Here is a 27,741-nt window from a genome sequence, read left to right as displayed (position 1 = left end):
AGACGAAGGGTTAAGGGGCGGGGGGCAGGATAGGGGAGCACATGGGAGTAGATAAGGATTAAGAATAGGATAAGACAGAAGATCATGGGGGAAAGACAGGAGATCATATGGGGCCAGGAATGGGGGGGAGTAAAAGGGGGATAAAATGTGGGAACTCAAAAGGGAAGTAGGATGAAAGATTATAGGGAGAACTTTAATGAGGATTGTGGGGATTGTTGAGAAGGGGCTGCTCATGAGGGAGCAGGGATGAGGGGATTATACAGAGGATGAAAAGGGGACTCATAAAGGGAATCTTGGAGGTGCTAAAACCGTGGAGAACTGCTAGGTTACAAAGGAGAGGGCAGAAGTGTACTTAAACTATGCTCATCTACCGGGGTCTGTTTTGAGATTCAGTTAGGTCATATCAGGTCAACTCCGGGTCACGGTAAGGTAAAGCTAAATCAGGTCAGGGCTAGGACAGTTCACGGTTCAATGGAAGACAGGTAAGAATGGTAACCTTTTCACCCCGGTCCAGGGACCACACCTCCCAGAGTGCACTATTCTCTCCCCTACCCTCCTAAATGAAGACAGGAAAGAATGCCCAGAGTCACCGCCAACTGGTGGGCGCAGTTTTCCTTTAAGGCTGCCTTTGACGTTGCACGGGTTCCAGAAGGTTCTCCCGGGATTCGGGCAGTGGCCAGTACGTCCCACGTTCTCAAACCGGAGATTGGACTAAAATAGTTGTCCCCCGACTGGGGTCTGAGCCCCACAGACCAACCAATAAAATCAAAGGGCGCGTGGAGTTGCCGCCCTCTGTCCCTTTTACCAATGACACGACGAGATAGCGAAGAGGTGTGGTTGATTGATCCCAAAGTGCACCAATCAGACCCACACCAATCACGGCCCGGAATGTGTGCGCGTGTGGCCGGGTGACAGGGGCGGAGAATGGGCGGCTACCACAGAGCCACTCGTTGAAAGCTGTCCAATTACAGCAGAGGCTGAGCTGAGTGACGGGCAGACGGCGCAATGGGCAGCGCGGAGGCGGAGCTGTGGGGGCGGGTTCCCGGGCCCGCTGGCCGCCGCCGGCGGGCGGGCGACTCCTGTCCCGAGTGGAGGCGGCGGAGCCAGAGCCGGGGGAGGGGGCAGCGGCTGTCTGACGGACCGCGGCGGCGCCCGCAGCTCCTCACTGGTGAGGGCACCGAGCCAGGACTCGAGGGTCCCGGGAGGGGGGCGTCGCGCGTCGCGAAGCCAGGGGTCCTGGTGTCGGGATGTCGGGACACTGAGGGCCCTTCGGCTCTTCCACCGCGGGGGTGTGGAGGTTCAGGGTCTGCAAGGTGCTCGATGTCCGCGACCCTCTTACAGGGGGCAGCCCGCGTCTGAGCCGGGGAAGGGTCGGGCGGGGTCGCACTGGGTTCCGGGGCGGCGTTTCTGAGCCAGCCCAGTCAGCCAGCGCCGGTGACATCACCGACCACCCTCCCCCGCCGGAGCCCCCTCCCCTCTCCTCCCCTCCTCTCCTCGCCGCGCCTTTTGTCCCAGCCGAGCTCTGCCCCGCCCCGCCCCGCCCATCTGCGAGGGAGGAGACTCCCTGTCAGTGACTTCATTGAGTAGATTCTTGGGGATTGGGGTCTGGTCCTCCCCGGGGAGAGAGGCGAGAAGAACACGCTGCCTCTCAGGCCCTCACAGACAATCACACCTGTCAGAGGTACACGCTGCCACTCACAAGCACACACTCTTCGCACTGCCAGCCTTACTGTCACACAGCCATACAGCCATTCACAATCAGCCAGACATCGCTGCACCTGAGAGCAGGTGACCGCTGGACCCTATTCCTTCACTCTCCACACCTGGGGATCAGGTCCAGCTCCTGCTGCACCGGACAGGCCTTGCTGGGCAAGTGCCTCTGAGAACCCGAGGAGGCGGCTTCCAGAGCTGCAGCTCTCCAAGCAGGCTCCGGTGGAGCGATCAGAGGTGAGGGGCTGGGCTGGGCATGTTTAAGCGCACAGTGCTCTCCTGCCCATCCCCAGCAGCACCCCCACTACAGGCCCGAGGCGCTTTCCGGAGCTTCCCACACTTCTGGGGAGAAGACTTCTTAGCCAGCTTGATGTTTAAAATTCAGCTGGAGCCCTTAAAACTTCGAGCGTGGACGCTGAATGGGTTTGTAAAGTTTCGGTAAGTCCCTCTGGAGAAGGGCACTCATACCCATACCGAGTCAAATTCTCCATGTCATATCCCCCTCCATTGCCTACCCGCTTCCTCCATCTCATCCTCGTCTCATCCCCAGTTACGTATAAGAACCCCCCTTCTGTCCCACCCTTACATTTGAATGAACCGCACCCCTTGTCATTCATCTTATACCAAACCCTTCAGGCATCCGTTTTCCACAAACACCTCCTCTAGTATTTCAACTCTCTACATCCCATTGGTAACCCATTTGCCACTTCAGACATTTCCATTTGTCATCCTTCATCCCCTCCATCAGTACTTCATTTTCTGTATCAACCATCCCCGCTCCCTGTACCAGTCCCCCTTGCCATTTCTTATTTTTTAGTCCTGCCTCTACATTAACATCCTCTTCATTCTCTCCATCAAAGGCAGTGCCATGCCATGGGGATCCTTTGTCATTCCAACACGTGGCTTGTGGGTAGGGGAGGGAGGGAGGAAAGAAGGAGGAAAAAAGGCAACTCCTGAAAGAGCTTGCCCTATGTCTGTGGAGGCAAGAGAATTAGAGGTCTAGAACAGTTAGCACAGGGGTGCAAGGGAGGAAGCTGGCCGGATGAAGAGGTAATGCAGGGACAGTGAAGGGAGGGTTGAAAGCACTGGCAAGGCATTCCACTCGCCCTCAGCCTAAAAGATGCTACAGTTCTCTGGGGGAACCCTCTTGGTGTGTTAGGTTTCCTTCCCAGTTTCGGGGGAAAGAAGGTGTGGGCTGAGGCAGAGATGGCGGCAGACCACCCCCAACTCCCTCTCAGACTGCTTTTACTGCTGCTTCCGAAAATGGCTGCCCTCCCCCAGATGCCCTTTCTTCTCTGCCTCCCCAGCCACAGGCTCCCCCACCAGGCATGACATGCTGGTAGGGGAAAAGGGGGAGTGCCCGCCCTAATGGAGCCTTCTCTTCGTCAGAGTGAGGTGACTCCCAGAACCATGAGTCAACCCAGCCACCTGTAACAGGCCCTGTGGGGGCAGGAGTTAGGGCTGTTGTCCCTGTCTACCTGGGGCCTTGAGGCCTCCCCTAACCCATTACAGCCCTCACTCTTGCCAGGACACCCGGTAATCTCTCTGAAGCAGTCAGAGGCAGAAAAGGCAGGCCTTAGCTGTGGCTGCCAGCCCATGACATTGCTAGAAAGACTCCGGTTCTCTGGGCTTTGGCAGGGGTTGGCCAAGTCTCAGATGGGTTAGAGAATGGCTTCTGGCCATTCCCCCTACTAGCTCTAGCTACAGGAAAGTGCCTTTCCCTCTATCCACCACAGAGACATTGATGGAGGGAGATTAGAGTGAAAGAATGAGAGTCCTGTGTTTCTCCCTCATATAAATAACAAATGCCCCTGCACCCAGCAAGTCAGGGACTATCAGAGGAGTGTGGACCTGGCACTGGGCCAGATCCTAAACCTTGAGGCAGGTGAGAGGGAGGGACTGGTAGAGAAGGTACTAAGGAACTGGTGGTTAGTGCCCAATTGTCTCCTAACAGCTAAGGTTTAAAAGCCCCACCTCCAGGATGCTTTTGTTCACTAACACTGATGCTTAGGTGGCACAGGCATGTCTTCACACACAGTTTTGTGTGTAGACACCGGGAAATGACTAAAGGGAACTGTTGCCCTGGTTGGGGGAAGGACGGTGTCACCCCGCCCCGCTAATGAGAGGGTTAGAAACAGCAGTAACCAAAGGCTGTGAGTCATCCTCTAATCTGAATCACACGTGAGGCTTAGCACAGTCTGGGGAGCGGGGGCAGGGAGGCCTGGGGTCTCCAGTGGCTGAGAGGAATTCAGGTACACACACCCTGACTCAGCCTGGCTGGCCAAGGCAGCTGGCTGAAGACCCAGGCCTGTTCCCAGCCCTGGGCCACTGCCCCAGCTGCCCTTAGCCTGGGCACTATGCCTGAAGCATGGCACAGGAGACCACGATGCTCAGGTGACCTCACCCAGTACGCTGATCTTCACCAGCTTCTGTGCGTGGGTCTGTCAGTCCATGGTGCCACCTCACTCAGCAGGGCTCGTGGGAGTCCTCAGTCTGGCCCAAGGACCTGGGCCTTAGAATAGCCCCAAAAAGTGGGCCACAGCCCCCAGCTTCCTGTTGGGAAAACCCAGGAGCTAAGGAAAGAATCACAGAATCCTAGAATGTCAGAGCTGGAAGAGATCATCTAATCCAACCCTTTCATTTTACTGATGGGGAGACAGAGGCCCACAGAACAGGCATGACCTGCTGAAAGTTACACAGTGAGTCATTTAGGGGTTGCAGGATCAGCAGGAACAGGACTGGGGTAGAAGGGAACAGAGGCATCAAGGATCGGCCCTGGTTTCTTTCAGAAACAAGGACACCAGTGCCGGTCCAGTGGCTGTGATGGGAAAGGATTACTACAAGATTCTTGGGATCCCGTCGGGAGCCAATGAGGATGAGATCAAGAAAGCCTATCGGAAGATGGCCTTGAAGTACCACCCAGATAAGAACAAAGAACCCAACGCTGAGGAGAAGTTTAAGGAGATCGCAGAGGCCTATGATGTGCTGAGTGACCCTAAGAAACGGGGCCTGTATGACCAGTATGGGGAGGAAGGTAAGAGGGCAGTGCTCCAGCCTGATACTGGACACCTGTCCTTGTCTGGGGTCCTGGGTGACCCAGTTCTCAAAGCAGGGAACTGGAGACTGAGAAGGAGGTGAGGGAGGCAAGTGTTCCCAGCACTGACATCCAGAGGAAAGAAGAGACCACCCACTACCCAGCCTCAGCTCACCACAGCTCTCCCTGCCTCTCTCTGCCCCTCTCCCTCCTCAAGTTAAGGCCTTAGAAAAGCTAGAGCCAGAGGCCTTCCCCGCCCTTCTTTCCCTCCCAGCCTTATTAGTCCTGCCTGAAGTCCCCGCTTCTTCATTGGCTGATGGGGAAGGTTAGGAAAGGGAGTGTGTGGCTCTCTGAGGACAGCGCATTTACAGTCATCAGCATAAAAGTTTGGCCCTTAAGCAGCCGGGGAATTAACCACTGGAGCTCTGAGCTAGAGATGGTTGTCCCCTTCCCTGCCCCCTTCCTGCCCACTTCAGGCCAGCAGAACAGAGGTAGAGTTTCGACTCCCTGAGGAAGTGGCAGGCATCCAAGCAAGAGTGGAAGGGGAACTGCTGCTGGCACCTTGCCCCCTCCTGGGGTAGCTGGTGGCCACGCACAGGGTGTCAGGAAAGGTCCAAATAAAGCCTCTGAGAGGGCGGCTCCTCCCAGCACATCCCACGGACATGATGTAGCTGCTAATTCTGGGCCTGCCCCTCAGGGCCGCCTGCCACCCGCCAGCCACAAGCACCTGTCAGGCTATATTAAGAGACATTGTCACAGCTGAGGACTCTCCTTTCCAGGAGGAACTGTCCTTCCTCCCCAGTGGCATCCACCTTTCTTCCACATTCTCCTCCTCACTCCCCCTGTTCTAGTCTCAAAATTAGATGGGCTAATGATATATACTGTACCTGATACAAAGCAGGTGCTCAAAAGAATGTTCTTTTCCTTTCCTCCTCCTTGCTTTATGTTCCATGGCCCTGTCCTCTGTACACCCCAGTCCTCCCAACCCCCTCTTCTTATTCTCCATGCCACTAGTTCCTTCCGTTTTTCCCTCCTCACCTACTAGACTTGCCAATTCCCAGACTCACCAGGTATCTTCTGGAATCCCCAATATTCTCTCAGCTAAGAAATGTTTCTCTCTGGGGTAGAGGGATGGGAGGGGTAGTGGTGGGGAAGAGGGAAGCAGTACAGACACCATGCCACCATGTGACCTGTCTAGGAATTGCACTCATTCCTCTGCTCGGCCTCACCTTTGATTAGGAAGAAGGTAGGAGCTGGGAGACCTCCGCTTTCTGCATGACCAAACCTAAGCAAAGGGCAAAGCTCATGCCCTAGGTCCAGGCACCAGTTCTAATGGAGATCTACATCCCAGGAGGGCTCCTGAGGATGCAGCACAACCTTAAGGAGACATCCAGGGCCTGGGAAGGGAGAAGCAGCCTTGGAAATGTGGGTTGTATTTCTGTCTGCCCTGCCCCTTCCCCAGTAGCCAGCTAGAACAGTTGTGCACATAGACTCTGTGTGCAGCCCTCCCTGGGGACAAGTTGTTCCCAGCTTGAATGGGGGGTGGTAGTGGTACAGCAGGAATCCTTGCAGAGAAGTCACCCCCTCCTGTCATCATCAGTCCAACTTCCCTCTCTCACTGAGCTCTGCCAAGCTTCTTGAACTCACCTGGTAATCAGACCCTCAATAAAAGGAAAGAACAGACCTTGAGTCTTAGGGGAAGGGTGAAGAGGCAGCTGTCACAAGTCACTGAATTGCTTGCCACTTGGCCTCTCTAATGAAACCCAAATCTCCTCTTGTGGTCCCAGGAAGTAAGAGGCTAATTTAGGCTCAGGCTTCCACAGCCAATGAAATTCTAGATAAAGCCCTCAAAGAGAAAAGTCCCTTCCCCAAGCCTGGGCCCCACCCCTAAGTCTATATATTCTAGATCATTTCTCAGTGTTAATCCCCTTCCTCCCTCCTTCCCACACAAGCCCCCCAACTACTCCAATCACCACCACTACCATCCCCCTTGAAGACTGCCCCCACAAATCTGAGCCCCTTAGACAGAACCTGACTCCAGAGAGAGAGTAGCTGGGGTCACCACCTGCAGTGTGCCAGCTCACTCATCCTTTTTGGCAGCTCTGACATTAGGTATGGGGTGTAAGTCTTGGTGTTGTACAACTCCAAGGAGCTCCCTTCCCATTGCAATCTATGTCTGTCCAATGTGTGAATGGCAACCCCTGGAGCTGTGCAACACTGTGAACCCTGAGTGTGGGAACAAAGCATTTGAAAACTTTTTGTAGAGAAATAGCTCCTCTTCTCCAAGCTAATGATCTTTCCTGCTTTTTTGGGGCCCTCCTCATTTCCCATTTGGGCACGAGTCAGAGAAAGAGGAAACCATGCTAGAAGTAGAGTGAGAGTGGGGGCTTCCCTGGTGGCGCAGTGGTTGAGAGTCCGCCTGCCGATGCAGGGGACACAGGTTTGTGCCCTGGTCTGGGAAGATCCCACATGCCGCGGAGCGGCTGGGCCCGTGAGCCATGGCCGCTGAGCCTGTGCGTCCAGAGCCTGTGCTCCGCAACGGGAGAGGCCACAACAGTGAGAGGCCCACGTACCGCAAAAAACAAACAAACAAAAAAAAGAAGTAGAGTGAGAGTGGACTTCCTCCTGGACTGTATTGCCACCTTATTTGGGACAGGTCACTTACAGCCCTCTGTATGGTCAAATTCTGTCTGATTGCCTCTTTCCCTGTCTTTGGAGATAAGCAAAGATACGGGAGCCAGGTATGACTTGTAATGTGACCCCAGGCCAGTCATTCAAGGCTCTGTGAGACATCTTTGGGTCACAGGTACATGGAAGAGTTTACAGTGCTGGAAGTCACATCTTACCAGTCTTCTAGTCTTAGCTTTTCAGCTTCTTTGAACCTCAAGATGTGCCTTATTATTAAACATATAATTAAGAGTAGAAATCTTGCCAGAGATTTTTCTTACTCTATTAGGCCAGCCCTCTCTGTGGGAGTTAAAGCTTGCTTCTTCCTCTAGGCCCATGAACTAGGAGCTAGAGGGCAGGGGGAGGAGAGTGGGGTGGGGCAGAGACCAGCCATACTGCCCCTAACTTCTCCTCCCTCCAGGCCTGAAGAGCGGCGGCGGTTCATCAGGGGGCTCCAGTGGCTCCTTTCACTACACCTTTCATGGGGACCCCCACGCCACATTTGCCTCCTTCTTCGGCGGCTCCAACCCCTTCGATATCTTCTTTGCCAGCACTCGCTCCACTCGTCCCTTCAGTGGCTTTGACCCAGATGACATGGACGTGGATGAAGATGAGGACCCATTTGGCTCCTTTGGCCGCTTTGGGTTCAATGGGCTGAGTAGGGGTCCAAGGCGAGCCCCAGAACCACTGTACTCTCGGCGCAAGGTGCAGGACCCACCTGTGGTGCATGAGCTGAGGGTGTCCCTGGAGGAAATCTACCACGGCTCCACCAAACGCATGAAGATCACAAGGCGGCGCCTCAACCCTGACGGGCGAACTGTACGCACCGAGGACAAGATCCTGCACATTGTCATCAAGCGTGGCTGGAAGGAAGGCACCAAGATCACCTTCCCCAAAGAGGGCGATGCCACACCTGACAACATCCCCGCTGACATCGTCTTTGTGCTCAAAGACAAGCCCCATGCACACTTCCGCCGAGATGGCACCAACGTGCTCTACAGTGCCCTGATCAGCCTCAAGGAGGTGGGGCCTGGACCAGATTGTGTGTGGTTTTATCGGGTGGGGGGTGGGGGTGACGGAGACATTCTTTCCCCACTCTCTCTTTTCTTCCCTTCCCAATCACTCTACCCTACCTTTTCCTCACTTTCTGTCTCATTTTCCCCAGGCACTGTGTGGCTGTACCGTGAACATTCCCACCATTGATGGCCGAGTGATCCCTTTGCCCTGCAATGATGTCATCAAGCCAGGCACCGTGAAGAGACTCCGTGGGGAGGGCCTTCCCTTCCCCAAGGTGCCCACCCAGCGGGGAGACCTCATTGTCGAGTTCAAAGTTCGCTTCCCAGATAGATTAACACCACAGACAAGACAGATCCTTAAGCAGCACTTACCATGCTCCTAGGCCCTGCCCCAGCCAGCCCAGAGCCTTCCACAGCAATAGCCCCACACTCACCCCACCCATTGTGCACCCAGCTTGATGTCCACTGGACACTAGCAACTCTTTCTAAATGCAAAAAACAAAACAAACAAAAAAAAACTCACTGGTTTTCAGGGAAAATGTTCCTGTCCCTGACCCCTTTCAGAGCTGGGCTGCCTTGGGGGAGTGGGAGGGAGGTGGGGAGAGCTAGTCCAGGCCAGGGGTTAATTTTCATGTCACAAGCTTTGAATCCAGTTCCCACTCCAGTGGCTGGAGAGTGACCTGAGTGCTACTTGAAGATATAGAGATTCCTTGTCCACGCCTGTAAATAGCATGTCCTCCTTCCCCTCTCAGCTTTGCTAATACCTCTCCTTTCCCTTCCCTTCAGCTTCCTCCTACTGGGGGAGGAAGAGGATAAAAAGGACACTGCTTTCCCACCCCAGTCCCACCCCCAAGTCCACAGTGTCCAAGGCTATCACACACATATTCATGCACACAAAGCACACACCTAGAGCTGTGTGTGCCTCTCCAGGGTTGAGATAGGAAGGGAAGGTCCATAACCCATGAACCGGGCCATTGAGCACGAGACACTTTTCATTTGGGAAAGGGAGGTGAAGGGGCCCTCAGCAGCCTCCCTGACAGCTCCCCTGCCCAGACTCTGCAGAGCTGGAAGTACTGTCCTCCCTGCTGCTCTTAAGAGTGTGCAAGGGTAGAGGAAGGGGAGGGGGCTGCTGTATTAAGTCTAAGAGGTGGAGGGCAGGGTCTGTCTCCTAGCCTTCATCAGGAAGGGAAAGGGCTTTGGGTCAGGTGGCAGCTATTCCCCACCAAGAGATTCAGGGTCACAGGTTTCTCCCCACACCTCTGAACTCAGGGCCTAGCCACCCCTAAACTCCCAAATCCCATTTCTGTGATATATGAAGCTACTTATTTCTTACCCTTCATGAAGGCTGCGGGGGAATTTCTAGCCCTCTGACGCCTGTGTGACCCCACCTCACTCCCATAATTGTGTAAAGATCAAATAGTGAAGGAGCTAGGGTAAGACTGCTTCAGCCATGTTCTGGGGTGGAGTTTTTAGGCTTTCTCACTTTGACAAGCCCCTGAATGTTTTTATAGTAGTTTTTTTGTATTTTTTTGTAATGACAGTATTATGGAAAAAATAAAGTATTTTAAAACTATGGAATCTGAGCAGGAGCAACGAACCTGTGATAGGGGTGGATGTGCACTGACAGCCTCCCTCCTGAGCCCCGCTCACCTTTGAGAAGCCCAAGCAGCCCTCAATATAAGGTGAAGCTGACTCCTTCCTTCCTCTAAGCCCAGATTCCCAGAATTTCCAAAATGTACACCCAAAACACAGCAAAGACAGAAGATATCACTCAGCTATTAGAGGAAACAAAAAATATTTGGAAAGAATAAATATCCTGGGTTATGAGAAATAGAGACTATCCTCTAAGGATGTGCTAGCATGAGAATCAATAGATTTTTCTCTACATGGACTGGAATTTTCCTTTAAGAGAAATTTTCCTCCTAGGAGGGATGGAGGAGGACTTTCTGGCTGACTAGAAGAGACACATTCCCAAAGACAGAGCCTGAGGCAAGTGGAGAGGGCGGCTGGAGGTACCTGCATCCTTGGCCCATGCTTAGCAGGGCCTGGCTGAAGACACAGGATTCCTGTGAGGCCTGAACACTGTTACTGATACTTAAGTCTAAATTGTCCAGGGATGTCTGTCCAGGTCTTTGAATTGACTGTCCCTGCTGAGACACTGGTCCTCAGGGCCTGTGTGTTGACTGCATGATGCCCTTGTCACTTTCCTTGGATCTGGGTAGGGAGGAGCCCTGAAGTCACAGGAATGCTCATCTGCAGGCTCTGCCTGGGCCTGGACTTTCTCCTGGTGCTGACTTTCCTCCCAGATTCTTTTCCAGGATCAGGCCCATGACAGCCATGCCCTACTGAACTTCAGTGTCCCCAGTGCTATGAAGACAACTCTGCCTTCACCTGTACCTGGGCTCCACATAGAGGCTGACAAGGTCTAGGCTTTTAACAGGGATCTTCCTGCCCTTGTTTTTTATCCTGGGACAACACCAATGAAAAAAGCTCATTCTTTTATTCAGAGTATTTTTGGGTGGAGCCTGTTCCTTCCAGTGCAGAAACCAAGGGGTTTCTGTTCAAAAGGATGTCTGCTAATCCCCCAGCCTGGGCAGGGAGATCCCTAATCCTTCATCCTCTACTCAATGTTTTCCTATTCCAGGTCTCCTAGGGTTGTCCCTCTCTTCACCCAGGGCTAAATTCTTACCCTAGCTCTTTCCTGAGGCCTGAAGCTTTGGGATCTAGGCATGCTGGGCCAAACTGCTCCCTCTGACCTCCCTGTGGATGCGGAGGATCTGGGATCTGGGAAATTATCATGTCCCCACTGAGTACTTTCTGGGGATAGACTATGAGACCTTAGAGGCCAGGGGCACTTCAATGAGAAAGCCCTGAAGTTGGCCTTGCAGCTCTGCCTACAATCTGAGCCTTATCATTCTTGGAGATTACATGCGGGATTTGTGGTCCTTTAATACCTATGTAACCTTAAACACACACACACACACACCTCTGTATAAAAATCAAGATAGTAAAGAAACTGGGGGAAAGTCTGGTTCAGCCAGGTCCTGGGGAATGGGGTCTTTATTGGGTTATCTCACTTCGAACAAGCCCCTGAATCCTTTTATAGTAGTTGTGTGTGTGTCAGGGGGTAATTTTGTGTGACAGTACTATGACAATCATTTGTTCATTTATATAATAACTATGATCGGTCTGTCCCTCATCCTGCCTCGGGGTTTCTTTCAAACAGCTAAGCAACCTCGGCTTAGCCATCCCTCAAACAAACCAAATCAACTGCACAGTTGGGTGGCTGAGAGAGAAGGGTGGACTGAGGAATGGACCATGATTGAGTCTCTATAAAACTAAACAGTTTTATGGATTCAAGGAGCTTGAGAGGTAAGCTCTACCTCTACCATACCCCAAACCATATAATCTGGGCTTACTAATGCTTGTCTAATGCCTAGATCAAGGAAGGAAAGCTTCCAAGAGGTATTCAGGCAGTGTTCTTGACTCACTGAGTAAACCAAATATCCAGTTTCCAAGTGGCTATAGGACTTTCCAGGAGGGGGACTCTAGAGTATACTTGGCAGCAAGCCATGAACAATACATATCTATAGGGATCACATTCTAACAGGTCTGCCCCAGCTTCTTGCCCAAGTAAACCTTCAGGACATTTTCCAGTTGCTTCTAGTCTAGGTTCTCTTTTAAACACATTGATAGGTCATTTCCTGGTCCATTCCCTGAGTGACTCAAGTCACTTTTTATCTCCTTTGAAGAATGGTCCCTCAAAACCTTCACTAGGTTGCTTTCTGAATTTCTTGACAGGTTAAATTTGGGGCCTTTTCTCAGGCTATGCCTCAGGTTCTTCCCTAGGTCATTCTCTAACTGGAACTTTGCTGGGTCCCTCACATAGAAAATTCCTAGGTGCCCAATCCAATCATTCTTAGATCATCGCTGACTTGGCCCATAAACACAGAGGGCTGTGAAAGTCTATGATCATTCCTTCTCTGAGATTTGTCTGTTAGTTGCCCTGAGGCCACATCAGTGCCAGAAACTCTTGGATCCTGCAGGCCAGGACCCACTAGTGTTCATGGAACTCTTTCAAAGGTGGTGTTTTAGTTGGTTCCAAATATTATTTATAGGAAATTCTCTAAGAAAAATGGAAACTGGAACATAGGGCTGGGAGCCCAGGCTATACTAAAAGAAGTTAAAATCTACAAATTTTCAGTCTGCTTCTATAACAGGTATTATTTCATTTGGAGTGAGAGGCTGTACCTCACACTGGGTCCTAGGAAAGGTTACTCCAAAGGCCCTAATCTTGGGTGGAGAAGAAAGTAGTAAGAATGGGAGCAAGGACTGAAGGTGGGCCTTAGGTAGGGGCTGGGCATGAAACAGGGTTCAGGCCTGGGGAAGCAGTGGGGAATATTTAGCCTGCATTTAAATTAGAGGGGATGAAGGAACAGGCATTAGAAATTCAAAGGGAGACTCAAAGGGAGACTCAAAGGGAGACTCCAGTGGGGAGCAACCACCAGAAATCAGGACAGCAGCTACAAGGGACTCATTGAGCAGAGAGGGGAGACCCTAGAAAAGCTGGCTCCATTTATGCTTCAAATGGTCCTCCCAGGTTTGAGGATGTGGGAGCTGCTGAAGACTGTGCAGTTGATTTGGTTTGTCATCAGTGTTCCACAGTGGTTGGGAGCTTGCGTGTCCTGCTTGTCAGCAAATGACTCTAAAATAGTCCCAGATATCCTCTCAGCAGAGACTGGGCAACTCATTGGTTCTAATGATTTAACAAAACCTCTATTCAATAGTTAACTGACCACTAAGCTAATCAAGCAGAGACTTAGTGTCTACACACAACAAAGAATATAGACCTTACAGAATTAGTTCAGGAAAGTCAATATGCAAACAACAAAACAGCTATAACAACAAACTCTGGAGAGAATATGACTTCTAGAGTTGCCATGTTATATCATTTAAAATGTCCAATTTTCAATAAAAACTACAAAACATGCAAAGAAACAAAAAAATATGGCCCATACATATATGCAGGAGAAAAAACAACAGTCAATAGAAAGTGACCCTGGGAATTCCCTGGCGATCCAGGGGTTAGGACTCTGTGCTCTCAGTGCTGAGGGCCTGGGTTCGATCCCTGGTCAGGGAACTAAAAATCCCACAACGTGCATGGTGAAGCCAATAAATAAATAAATAAATAATAAAAATAAATTAAAATTGACCTTGAGGAAATCCAGATACTGGACTTACTAGACAAAGACTTTAAATCAGCCATTCAAAATATGTTCAAAGAAGTAAAGAAAACTATGTTTTAGAAAAAACTGGAAAGTATGAAAACAATGGCTCACCAAATAGAGATTATAAATAGGAGATAGGAATTACTTTTTAAACATAACCAAATAGGAACTCTGAAGTTGAAAAGTACAGTAACTGAAATGAAACTTTCAATAGGAGCTCAAAGACAGATCTGAACAGGTAAAAGAAAAATCAGTGATTTTGAAGATAAGTCAATTGAGATTATCTAATGTGAGGAACAGAAAGAAAAAGTAATGAAGAAAAATTAACAGAGCCTAGAAGACCTGTGGGACAACATCAAGTATACAACATACAAATAATGGGAGTGTCAGAAAGAGAGGAGAGAAAGAAAGGGGCATAAATAATACCCAGAAAAATAATGGCCAAAACTTTCCAAGTTGAATGAAAGACTAGTCTACACATCCAAGAAGCTTAACAAGTTCTAGGTATGATAAACACAAAGAGATCCACAATTAGACACATCATAATCAAGCTATCAGAAGACAAGACAGAGACAATCCTGAAAGAGGCAAGAGAAAAGTAACTCATCACGCACAAGGGATCCTCAATAAGATTAGCAGCTTATTTCTCATCAGAGGCTATGAAGGCCAGAAGGCATTGGATGGCATACTCAAAGGTCTGAAAGAAAAATTCTATAATCACCGAAACTATCCACAAATATGGAGGAAGAATTAAGACCAGATAAACAAAAACTGAAAACCCATTGCTAGCAATTCTGCTCTACAAAAAATACTAGTGGAGTCCTTCAGGCTGGAAAAAAAAAAAAAGGAAATTAGACCAGTAACTCAAATCCACATGAAAAAAATAAATAGCACTGGCAAAGGTACCTACAGAGGAAAATATAAAAGAGAGTATAAATGTATATTTGTTTGTAACTCTTTTCTTCTCCCATCTGATTTAAATAATACCTTCATAAAGCAATAAATCTGTGTTGCTGGACATACAATGTATAAAGATATAATTTGTATGCCCCTAAAAGTACAAAGGAGGGGGAGGAAAATGGAGCTGTATAGGAGCAAAATTTTTATATACTATAGAAATTGAATTGGTATTAGTCCAAACTAAATTGTCATAAATTAAGATTTATTAAGATAAAATAAGATACAGATAAGATTTATCAGGCTAAATTAGCAAGATAAATTATGATAATTATAATCCCCAAGACAATAAATTATGATAATTATAATCCCCAAGGCAATCACTAAGAAAATAACTCAAAAATATAGTAAAAGAAATGACAATGTAATTAAAATAGCATACCAGGGCTTCCCTGGTGGCGCAGTGGTTAAGAGTCTGCCTGCCGATGCAGGGGACGTGGGTTCATGCCCCGGTCTGGGAAGATCCCACATGCCGCGGAGTGGCTGGGCCCGTGAGCCATGGCCGCTGAGCCTGCGCGTCCGGAGCCTGTGCTCCACAATGGGAGAGGCCACAACAGTGAGAGACCTGCGTACCGCAAAAAAAAAAAAAAAAAAAAAAAAAATAGCATACCAGAAAATATCTATTTAACAAAAAAGAAGGCAGTAAAGGAGCAACTGAGAAACAAACAAACAAAAATGACATAAGGAATATAAAAAACCAAAAGCAAAATGGTAGATATAACCCCTACCATATACTACACTAAATATAAGTGGATTAAAACTTTCCAATTAAAAGACTGATATTGGAAAAATGGATTTTAAGAAATATACAATCCAATTATATGCTATCTACAAGAGACACACTTTGGATTCAAAGGCACAGATAATTAAGAGTAAAAGGATGTATGGACTTCCCTGGTGGTCCAGTGGGTGAGACTTCAGGCTTCCAATGCAGGGGGCCCGGGTTCAATCCCTGGTCAGGGAACTAGATCCTGCATGCATGCCACAACTAAGAGTTCGCATGCTGCAATTAAGAGTCTGCATGCTGCAACTAAGAAGTCCTCATGCCACAACTAACAAGTCTGCATGTTGCGACTAAGCATCTGCATGCCACAACTAAGAAGTCTGGATGCTGCAACTAAAGATCCCGCATGCCATAATGAAGATCCCACATGCCACAACGAAGACCTGGCATAGCCATAAATAAATAAATAAATAAAAATTATAAATAATTTTTTTTAAATATGGTCATCCTTTAAAAAAAAAGAGAGAGTAAAAGGATGGGAAAAGATATACCATGCAAACAATAACAAAACGAAAGCTCTAAAGTGTCTGTACTAATATCAGACAAATCAAACTTTAAAAGAAAAACTGTTACAAGGGGCAAAAAAAAAGAGATTACATTTTATAATTATAAAAGAGTCAATTCATTAAGAAGATATAACAATTATAAACATACATGCATTTAAAAACAGAACCCCAAATACATGAGGCAAAAACTGACACAATTGAAGGGAGAAATAAACAATTCAACAATAATAATGAGAGATTTCAATATGCCACTTTCAATAATGTATAGAACTAGGCCAAAGATTAACAAGGAAATAGAAGACTTGAACAACATTATAAATCAACTAGACCTAACAGACATCTATAGAGCACTCCATCCAATAATAGCAAAATATACATTCTTTTCAAGTACACATAAAACATTCTCCAAGTGAGAGCATATATTAATCGTTAAAACAAATATCAATAAACTTAAAAGGACTGAAATCATACAAAGTATGTTCTATGATCACAATGGAATGAAAGAAATCAATAAGAGAAGGGAAATGGGGAAATTCGTGTATATGTGAAAATCAAACACACACACATAAATAACCAATGTGAGATCCTAGATTTATATATATATATATATATATATATATATATATATATAATTATACATATTATTAGGAGATCCTAGGTTATATATATATATATATATATATATATATATATACATATATAATCTCCTATTGGCTCTGTTTTTCTGGTGAACCCTGATTAATACACATAGAAATTACCAACTGACTTCAAAGGAAATAGAAATCTCAACAGACAAATGACAAGCAAAGAGATTGAATCAGTAATCAAAAGCCTTCCAACAAAGACAAATTCTAGAATGATGGCTTCACTAGTGAATTCTACCAAACATTTAAAGAATTAATACCAATCCTTCTCAAACTCTTTCCAAAAATCGAAGAGGCAACACTTTCTAACTCATTCTATGAAGTCAGCAATACTCTGATACCACAGCCAGATAATGAAAAATTAGAAAACAATACATTTTAATTTCTAAAATTAGAAAATAAATTTAAATAATAAAATTAGATTAGAAAAGAAAATTACAGCCCAACATTCCTCACAGACACAAAAAATAGACGCAGAAATCTTTAACAAAATATTAGCAAATTGAACTCAATAGCATATTACAAGAATTATTTACCATAGCTAAGTGGGATTTATTCCAGGAATACAAGGGTGGTTCAACATAAGAAAATCAATCAATGTAATACATCATATTGATAGAAAAAAGGAGAAAAAAAACACATGATCATCTCAGCTGACACAGAAAAAACATTTGACAAAATCCAAACTTTTCATGCCAAAAACTCAGAAATAGGAAATAGAGGGAAAATTCCTCAACATGACAATGAATATTTTTTTTAAAAATCCACAGCTAGGGCTTCCCTGGTGGCGCAGTGGTTGGGAATCCGCCTGCCGATGCAGGGGACGCGGGTTCGTGCCCCGGTCTGGGAAGATCCCGCATGCCGCGGAGAGGCTAGGCCCGTGAGCCATGGCCACTGAGCCTGCGTGTCCGGAGCCTGTGCTCCGCAACTGGAGAGGCCACAACAGTGAGAGGCCCGCGTACAGCAAAAAAAAAAAAAAAAAAAAATCAACAGCTAGCATCATATTCCCTGGTGAAAGACTGAAAGTATTCCCCCTAAGATCAGAAACAAGGCAAAGATGCTCACTTTCACTACTGCTGTTCAGCAGTGTACTGGAAGTTCTCCTTGATAAGAAAAAGAAATAGAAGTCATCCAAATTGGAAAGGAAAAGGTGAAACTATTTCTATTCACAGATGACATGATCTTATATATAGAAAATCCCAAAGAATCCACAAGAAAGCTAGTAGCGCTAATAAATAAATTCAACAAAGTTGCAGGGTACAAGATTAACGCACAAAAATCAGTTGTGTTTCTCTATGCACCACAAATAAACCATCCAAAAAGGAAATTATGAAGGCAATTCCATTTATAATAGCATATAAAAGTATCAAATACTTAGGAATTAATCCAACCTAGGAGGTTAAGGATTTATATCCTGAAAACTACAAAATATGGCTGAAAGAAATTAAAGAACTATATAAATGGAAAGACATCCTGTACCCATGGACAGGAAGACTTAACATTGTTAAGATGTCAATATTATCCAACATGATCTACAGATTCAACGTAATCCCTATTAAAATTCCAACTATCTTTTTTGTAGAAATGGAAAAGCCACCATCAAAATCATATGGAATTGCAAGGAGTCTCAAATAGCCAAAATAATCTTGAAAAAGAAGAATAAAGTTGGAGGACTCATAATTCTTTACTTCAAAACTTACTAAAAACTACATTAATTGGGACTTCCCTGGTGGTACAGTGGTTAAGAATCCGCCTGCCAATGCAGGGGACACAGGTTTGATCCCTGGTCCAGGAAGATCCCACATGCCGTGGAGCAACTAAGCCCGTATGCCACAACTACTGAGCCTGCGCTCTAGAGCCTGCGAGCCACAACTACTGAGCCCATGTGCCACAACTACTGAAGCCCATGTGCCTAGAGCCCATGCTCCAGAACAAGAGAAGGCACCGCAATGAGAGGCCCGCACACCACAACAAAGACCCAACGCAGCCATTAATTAATTAATTATTTTTAAAAAACTACATTAATTAAAACAGTATAGTACTAGCATAAGAATAGACATACAGACCAATGGAATCAAAAAGGAGCCCAGAAATAAACCCTCACATATACGGTCAATTGATTTTTGAAAAGAGTTCCAATACCATTCAATGGGGAAAGGACAATCTTTTCAACAAATGATGCTGAGAAAACTGAATATTTATATTATACCATATATAAGAGTCATGTACCAAAATGTTCATTGCAGCTCTATTTACAATAGCCCGGAGATGGAAACAACCTAAGTGCCCATCATCGGATGAATGGATAAAGAAGATGTGGCACATATATACAATGGAATATTACTCAGCCATAAAAAGAAACGAAATTGAGCTATTTGTAATGAGGTGGATAGACCTAGAGTCTGTCATACAGAGTGAAGTAAGTCAGAAAGAGAAAGACAAATACCATATGCTAACACATATATATGGAATTTAAGAAAAAAAAAATGTCATGAAGAACCTAGGGGTAAGACAGGAATAAAGACACAGACCTACTGGAGAACGGACTTGAGGATATGGGGAGGGGGAAGGGTGAGCTGTGACAGGGCGAGAGAGAGGCATGGATATATATACACTAACAAGCGTAAGGTAGATAGCTAGTGGGAAGCAGCTGCATGGCACAGGGATATCGGCTCAGTGCTTTGTGACCGCCTGGAGGGGTGGGATGGGGAGGGTGGGAGGGAGGGAGACGCAAGAGGGAAGAGATATGGGAACATATGTATATGTATAACTGATGCACTTTGTTATAAAGCAGAAACTAACACACCATTGTAAAGCAATTATACCCCAATAAAGATGTTAAAAAAAAAATTAACTCAAAATGCATCAAAGACCTAAACTTAAGAACTAGAACTATAGCACTCTGGGGAGAAAACACTGGGAAAAAACTTTATGACAATGCATTTTGGAACAGTTTCCTGGGTACGGCACCAGAAGCACAGGCAACAAGAGAAAAATATAGATAAATTAGACTTCATAAAGTTCAACACTTCTATGCATCAAAGGACACTACCAAGAAAGTGAAAAGACAACCTACAGAATGGGAGAAAATATTTGCAAGTTATATATCTTATAAGATATTAATATCCAGAACATATAAACAACTCAACAACAAAAAAGCAAACAATCCAAATCAAAGATAAAAGGACTTGACATTTCTCCAAAGAAGATATACAAATAGCCAATAAGCACATGAAAAGATGCTCAACTTCATTAGTCATGAGGGAAATGCAAATCAAAACCACAATGACATTCCACTTCCACCAAGTAGGATAATAAATTTTAAATAACAGAAAATAAGTGTTCACAAGGATATATAGAAATAGGAATACTTGTGCATTGCTGGTGGGAATGTAAAAATAGTGCAGCCACTAAGGAAAACAATTTGGTGGCTCCTTAAAAAGTTAAACATAGAACTTTCATATAACCCAGCAATTCTACTCCTAGGTATACATCCAAAAAAATTGAAAGCTGGAATTTGAACATATATTTGTACACCGATGTTCATAGCGGCATTAGTCACAATAGCCCAAAACTGAAAACAACCCACGTGTTCATCAACAGATGAATGAATAAACCAAATATAGTACATATATACAATGGAATATAAGTCAGCCAAAAAAAAAGAAATGAAATTTTTTATATATGCTACAATATGGGTGAATCTTAAAAACATGTGAAATTAACTAGACACAGAAGGACAAATTTTGTATGAATCCACTTATATAAAGTACCTGGAGTAGGAAAATTCATAGGGACAGAAAGTAAAATAGAGGTTACCAGAAGCTGGGGTTGTGGGAGGGGGAAGGAGAGGGAGTTATTATTTAATGGGTACAGAGTTTATGTTGGCGATGATGAAAAAGTTTTAGGAGCAGATAGTGGTGATTATTACACAACATTGTGAGTGTATCTAACGCCTGAATCTGAATTGTACGCTTACGAATGAGAAATATTATGTGTATTTTATCACAATAAAAAACAATGAAGTCTACATCTAAAACTAATACAATGTTATGTGTCAATTATATCTCAATAAAATTAATTAATGATTTAAAAGAAACAACAATAACATCAAAATGGATCAAAGACTTAAATATAAGAGCTAAAACCATAAAACTCTTAGAAGAAAACACAGAAGTAGATCTTCATGATCTTGGATTTGGCAACAGATTCTTAGCTATGACACCAAATATGTGAGCAACAAAAGGAAAAACAGAAAAATTGGATTTCATCAAAATTAAAAACTTTTGTGTGTCAAAGGACACTATCAAGAGAGTGAAAAGATAAGCCATAGAATGGGATAAAGTATTTGCAAATCATACATTTATAAGGGTTTAGTATCCAGAATACATAAAATACTCTTATAACTCAACAACAAAAAGACAATCTACCCAATTTTAAGACAGGCAAGGGGCTTCCCCGGTGGCGCAGTGGTTGAGAGTCCGCCTGCCGATACAGGGGACGTGGGTTCGTGCCCCGGTCCGGGAGAATCCCACATGCCGCGGAGCGGCTGGGCCCGTGAGCCATGGCCACTGAGCCTGCGCGTCCGGAGCCTGTGCTCCGCAACGGGAGAGGCCACAACAGTGAGAGGCCCGCGTACAGAAAAAAAAAAAAAAAAAAAATCTTAAGACAGGCAAAAGACATGAATAGAAATTTTGCCAGACTACAAGATACTTAAATGCCCAACAAACACATGAGAAGATGTCAATGCCATTGGTCATGAGGGAACCCTTGTACATTGCTGAGAAATGTAAAATGGTGCAGTCACCTAGAAAATAATTTTATGGTTCCTCAAAAAGTTAAACATAGAATTATCATATGACCCAACAATCTCACTCCAAGGTACATACCCAAGAGAAATGAAAACATATATTTCCACAAAAACTTACACACAAATGTTTATAATAGCATTATTCATAATAACCAAAAGATGGAAATAACTCATATGTCCACCAACTGACAAATGGAAAAACAAAATGTGGTATATCGATACAATGGAATATTATTCAGCCATAAAAAGGAATGAAGTACTAGTACATGCTACAACAAGGATAAACTTTCAAAATCCTATGTTATGTGAAAGAAGCTAGACACAAAATTTCAATTATATTATATATTCCATTTATATGAGATATCCAGAACAGGCACATCTATAGAGACAGAAAATAGATTAGTGATTGCCAGGGGCTGGGAGAAGGGAGGAATGAGGAGTGTGTTAATGGGCATACCTCTTGGTGAAATGATGAAAGTATTTTGGAATTAGATAGTGGTGATGATTGCACAACCTTGAGAACATCCTAAAAACTATGAATCGTTCACTTCATAGGGGTGAATTCTATGGTATGGGAATTATATCTCAATTTTTAGAAACAATATTTTTTAAAATGAATAAGAGAGATCCATGCATAAGAGGTTGATATCCTGAGAAAAGGTGGAGTTAAGTGAGATGAAGTAGTCCAGACACAAAGTCTAGCTAGAGAATAGGATCTGAGTGTGCTCTGAAGGAAGAGGGGAAAAGGCAAGTGTTAGAGATGGAGGACAATCCAATAAGAAAGTGGGAATCAGTGGCAAAAAGGGCGGTGGCCAAAAGGTGGTGAGAGTAATAAAAAAGACTGGTTATAAAGAGAGGCTCAGTCTTGAGAGTTTGGGGGGAGGTAGGGTCTAGCAGCAGAGATCCTGGAACAAAGATAAAAGTTAGAGACGGGGTCCGGGCTTCCCTGGTGGCACAGTGGTTAAGAATCCGCCTGCCCATGCAGGGGACACGGGTTCGAGCCCTGGTCCGGGAAGATCCCATGTGCCGCGGAGCAACTAAGCCCATGCATCACAACTACTGAGCCTGTGCTCTAGAGCCTGCGAGCCACAACTACTGAGCCCGCGTGCCTAGAGCCCGTGTTCTGCAGCAAGAGAAGCCACCGCGATGAGAAGCCCGTGCACCACAACAAAGAGTAGCCTCCACTCGCCTCGACTAGAGAAAGCCCGCGCACAGCAACAAAGATCCAACACAGCCAAAAATAAAAATAAACAAAATAAATAAATTTGGGCTTCCCTGGTGGCGCAGTGGTTGAGAGTCCACCTGCCGATACAGGGGACACGGGTTCGTGCCCCAGTCAGGGAGGATCCCACATGCCGCGGAGCGGCTGGGCCCGTGGGCCATGGCCGCTGAGCCTGCGCGTCTGGAGCCTGTGCTCCGCAACGGGAGAAGCCACGGCAGTGAGAAGCCCGCGTACCTCAAAAAAATAAAAATAAATAAATAAATTTATTTTTAAAAAAAGAAAGTTAGAGGTGTGACTACACCTCTAAGAAGGTTAAGTGAATAAAAAGGCAAGGAGGGCACCCAGTGGCAAAGCTCTACAGATGGAGGAGATAAAACTATCAGTGGATGAGAAAAATAAGTCAGTGAAAATATGGGGGCAAATGGCAGAGTGACCTCTCATGGCAGAAAGAAGGCCAGTGATGTGAATGAAAAGAGTGATGTAGGCCTGGGGCCCACTGGGGTGTTGGGGTACAATTAAAGGAAGGGAGACAATGAACTAAGATGAGTACAGCGTGGGAAGATGGGTCTCTGTAGGTTCTCAGGCTAACAGAGGGATAAATAGGACAGTGTCAGAGAGGTCACTCAGAGGGGCTCTTAATTCCTTTTCTAGAGGGGCTGGAGAGAGTGGGGAGGACAGAGAGTGGGTGGCTCAGGCAAAGAACCTATGGGACACAGCCAAAGGGACACAGAGGAAGCAGCAGCTTCCCAACCTCCCCAGACATCAGAAGATCAGCTCCTACAGTCACTCTATCATGATCCTCTCAGCAGGGATCTTGCTACAAATTGTCCTCATCAAGAAGCTTGTCCAGATGGCTGCAAAAGACAGGATGTACAAGCTGCAGCTGAGAGCAGAATGAGGATAGGAGGGCGCAGCAAGCCTGGCAGGAGTCACGTTCCCTATGTCACTGACTTCAAGTCGCTTCTTTTATTCCTCAATGAGGGATTTCTTTCACATTCCCTCCCCTATAGGATTACCCTCTCATGTCAACCTCGGTTGCGCAAGGACCCTGCAGTCACAGAGGCCGTGCTAGGAAGAGGGGGAAGGAAAGAAGGAGAAGAGCTTCATCAATACCCATTTTTCCAAAGAGCAAGCAGGTCCCATGTCACGTGTGCTCCTTTCTGGCAAACTCTCCAAGCTGGGAAAGGAGACTTGGTCACATGCGGTGAAGGTAGGAGCAAAGGGTCTTATAGGAAGCTGAGCAAAACTGTCCTCTGGGGGAGGCTCTTGGGAGACTAGACTCCAAGAGCCCCAAGCATTAGTACACAAGGTCAAACAGTCAGTGACAACAATAGACAGGCTCAGGGATGGAATAGCATTTTATACTTTATCCCATCTGATCCTCATAACCACGCTGTGAGGGATGAAGGTCAAGTGTATCTCAAGGAGGAATCTGAGCCTTAGGAAAATTAAACAATTTGTCCCAAAACAGGACCCAAAAGGTCTGCCTCCAGATATCCATTCCACCGTGTCTCACACTGCCACCTAGTGGTCAAGACCTACAGGCCCGCTCCCCCATTCTTCCATTCCCAGGGATGGACCTAGCAGGGAACTGGAGAAGTGCTCTTGGTCCTGACTCCTTCCTATGACTCTCCCTGCTGAGAGCTTGGTTTTCTAAGAGTGATGAGCTCTAGCAGCTGACATCCTTAGACACTATGGATATAGACCTGGGTCTCACAGAAAGGAGAGATTAAGGTTAACCCTTGAGAGCTCCAGATTGAATAGGCAGAACCTTACCCACAAAATGCTCCCTCTTTTCTCCTCTCCTTCCCTGCACTGATGCTGCAAAACAAAAAAGGAATGAGGTGCTTGGACTCACTTCTTATTCTCCTCCTTCTAGGCAAGCTGCAGACATTCATTATATATGAACAATATGATTTTCTACATTGAATTAATGAAATTCTGGGTTCTTACCCATAAATAATTTTTAAAATGGTTAAAGTATTTTCTAATTTTTCTCCTTTGAAAATCTCAAACAAATGTTTTCTGTATGTGATCCTTAACTGATTTTTAGTCAGTGTTCCTTAATGAAAAGGGTAAATAATCTCAGACCAACAAGTGCAAGAATGTTCCATTCGATAGGATTTTGTCCCCTGGGTATGGAGCTTAGACTCTAGCATCTCAGCATTGTGCTCCAGATAAGCTCAATCACAAAGGAAACATGTGATCCAGAGATACCTGAGAAGGTATCGTGACTGATGAATGTGTGTTGAAAGACTGTTCTCTAAGTATCCTGAACTGTCTTCATAATTTATTCCTGTGTTGTTACATATGACAGCCACTAGCCACACGTGGCTAAAGCACTTTAAAATCGGGCTAGTATGAATTGAGATGTGCTGTAAGTGTAAAATATACATTGGATTTCAAATACAGTACCATAAAGGATGAAAGATGTCTCAGTAATTATTTTTTCATACTGCTTACATGTTGAAATGACAGTTGAAAGGAAACTCCTTACCAAATTTGCTCTTAATATCTCTTAATATTTGCTCAAATGTCTCTTAACATTGTCCATTTTACTATCTGAAAATTTTTTACACAACCACCAGCCTTTTCATTTTTCTCTGCTGTAGAGCATTCTTTTGGTGTTTATCACTCAGAAACGCACTTTTTCACAACAGACTTTTGCAGCATTGTTGATGACCCTCATTGAACATTGGGTCTCACTCTGTAGTCAACTGTGAGGACTCATTTAAGTGAATTTCCTCCACACGACATAAAGGAAATCATCTGTCAAAAGCAATTGCAGTGCACATTATTACACACAACATTATGTGCACAATAATGACACAGTTAACTATAACATGCCAAAAAATACATAAAGAAACAACTGTGTATGTTGTTAAAAACTTGAGATTTCTATATAAATACTTTAAAATATTTATGAGAAAATGGATCATGTCCTGTAACACATTTAAAATCAAGTGTTTGATAGAAAACAAACTTATAGTTACAAAAGGGGAAAGGGGGTGGGGGAGGGATAACGTAGGAGTTTGGGATTAATGAATACAAACTACTATATATAAAATAGATAAACAAGGACCTCCTGTATAGCACAAGGCACTATGTTTATCTTGTAATAAACCATAATGGAAAAGAATACAAAACAGAATATATATAACTGAATCACTTTGCTGTACAGCAGAAATTAACACATTGTAAATCAACTATACTTCAATTAAAAAATCAATATATACTGTCTAAAATTAATAAATCAAGAAATATTGGTAAAAGTTTGTTACTTAAAAATAAGGATGTGGGGCTTCCCTGGTGGCTCAGTGGTTAAGAATCCACCTGCCAGTGCAGGGAACACCGGTTCGAGCCCTGGTCTGGGAAGATCCCACATGTTGCGGAGCAACTAAGCCCGTGCGCCACAGCTACTGACACTGCGCTCTAGAGCCCACGAGCCACAACTACTGAGCTCACGAGCCACAACTACTGAGCCCATGTGCCACAGCTACTGAAGCCCGTGCACCTAGAGCCCATACTCCGCAACAAGAGAAGCCACCGCAATGAGAAGCCGGCGCACCACAATGAAGAGTAGCCCCCGCTCGCCACAACTAGGGGAAGCCTGCACACAGCAACAAAGACCCAACACAGCCAAAAATAAATAAATGAATAAACTTTTTTTTTTTTTTTTTGCTGTACGCCGGCCTCTCACTGCTGTGGCCTCTCCTGTTGCGGAGCACAGGTTCCGGATGCGCAGGCTCAGCGGCCATGGCCCACGGGCCCAGCCGCTCCGCGGTATGTGGGACCCTCATGGACCGGGGCACGAACCCATGTTCCCTGCATTGGCAGGCGGACTCTCAACCACTGCGCCACCAGGGAAGCCCTAAACTTATTTTTAAAAATAAAAAAATAAGGATGTGAACAATGCAAAAAATAGCCGAAAGAACTTAAAGTGGTTACCTCTGGTAAGCAGAGTTTGCAGTAGAAGAAGGTGGGAGCAAAGAGCCTGCCTTTTTTTTTTTAGCCTTGCCCACGCTGAACGGATTGCGGGATCTCAGCTCACCTACCAGGGATCAAACCCAGGTCCCAGCAGTTAAAGTGCCGAGTCCTAACCACTGGATGGCCAGGGAATTCCCAAGCCTGCTTTTTGTTAAAAGAAATTACTATCTGACTTTCAAAGCAATGTTCATATATTACTCTGATTTTTAAAAACAAAACAAAACAAAAAACACTAATTTTAAATATAACCAAAAGAAAAGCAAAAAAGTATTTGACAGAGATTCCATGGTAAAAATCTGCACGTAAGCTTGAAATAGAATCCAATTTTTAAAATGAAGTCTATAAGATTTCCATTTCTGGCTATTTAACTAGGCTAGATGTTATGAAATGCCCTTGCACTGCAAAAATCCAAATGCTGGCTTAACTAGAACAAATACACTTTTATAAGGGGAGGAAGGAAGGAAGGAAGGAAGAAAGGAGGGAAAAGGAAGGAGGGAAGGAAGGGAGGAGAGAGAGAGAAAGAAAGAGGGACAGAGAGAGAGAAAGAAATGGAAAGAAAGAGAGAAAGAGAAGGCAAGAAAGAGAGAAAGAAAGAAAGAAGAAAGGAGACAGGGAGGGAGGGAGAGAGGAAGAGAGAAAGGGAAAAAAAGAGAGGGGAAGGGAAAGAGGGAAAGAGGTGAGGAAAGGAGGAAGAAAGAAATTCTAGAGCCAAAATTAGATGGAAAGCCAACACAGACACTAGGGTTGCCCTAAAAATATGCCCAACCCAGAAACCTAAAGTCTGCTGGTTATCAGCCCCACCAAGGCATAGTATTTAGACTTGACAAAGTAGGGGAGCTGAATCTGAGAACTGCACATAAAGCCAGGCAACCAAAAGGGCTATACTGTGAACACGTGAACAAAAAAAATCTGCATGCTGGAAACAAAGCCATAAAAAACCAATTTGTCCCTGGTGACACTAAGAATGTGAAACCAAGCAGGACCTTATGGGGCTCCTGGGCATGGAAGTCTTTCTGTGTCCCCTATTTCTTGTTTGTAGGAAATAGGCTTCAGTCTCCATGACCTTCCCTTAGTTCCAAAGGACAGGTTCAAAGAGCTGCTAATTAGGGAAGGGAGGCGATGCAGAGACAAGGGAGGAGCAGTCAAGAAACAACAGTGCAGCCTTGGGGCAGGGTC

The 27,741-nt window shown here is 45.4% G+C and overlaps 1 protein-coding gene across 5 annotated transcripts; it reads left to right on the top strand.

Annotated features, from left to right (window-relative positions):
* The first annotated feature begins 1,049 nt into the window (after positions 1-1,049).
* Positions 1,050-10,005, top strand: DNAJB5 (DnaJ heat shock protein family (Hsp40) member B5). 5 transcript variants are annotated; one of them, XM_060013407.1, is made up of 6 exons: positions 1,050-1,168; positions 1,835-1,947; positions 2,096-2,148; positions 4,500-4,744; positions 7,833-8,434; positions 8,577-10,005. In XM_060013407.1, the coding sequence occupies exons 4-6, from the start codon at positions 4,534-4,536 to the stop codon at positions 8,808-8,810; spliced, it is 1,047 nt and encodes a 348-aa protein (XP_059869390.1). In that variant the 5' UTR covers positions 1,050-1,168; positions 1,835-1,947; positions 2,096-2,148; positions 4,500-4,533; the 3' UTR covers positions 8,811-10,005. The 5 variants fall into 5 exon arrangements, with proteins under 5 accessions (XP_059869390.1, XP_059869389.1, XP_059869391.1 ...); XM_060013406.1 differs by lacking the exon at positions 1,835-1,947 and having other exon boundaries at positions 1,058-1,168; positions 2,004-2,148; XM_060013405.1 differs by lacking the exon at positions 1,835-1,947 and having other exon boundaries at positions 1,103-1,168; positions 2,007-2,148.
* Positions 10,006-27,741: the final 17,736 nt, after the last annotated feature.

Source organism: Delphinus delphis, chromosome 6, assembly GCF_949987515.2.
Source record: "Delphinus delphis chromosome 6, mDelDel1.2, whole genome shotgun sequence".
NCBI classification, from domain to species: Eukaryota; Metazoa; Chordata; class Mammalia; order Artiodactyla; family Delphinidae; genus Delphinus; species Delphinus delphis.
Note: the sequence above shows the minus strand (reverse complement) of the source record. Positions and strands in the feature narration are given on the sequence as shown.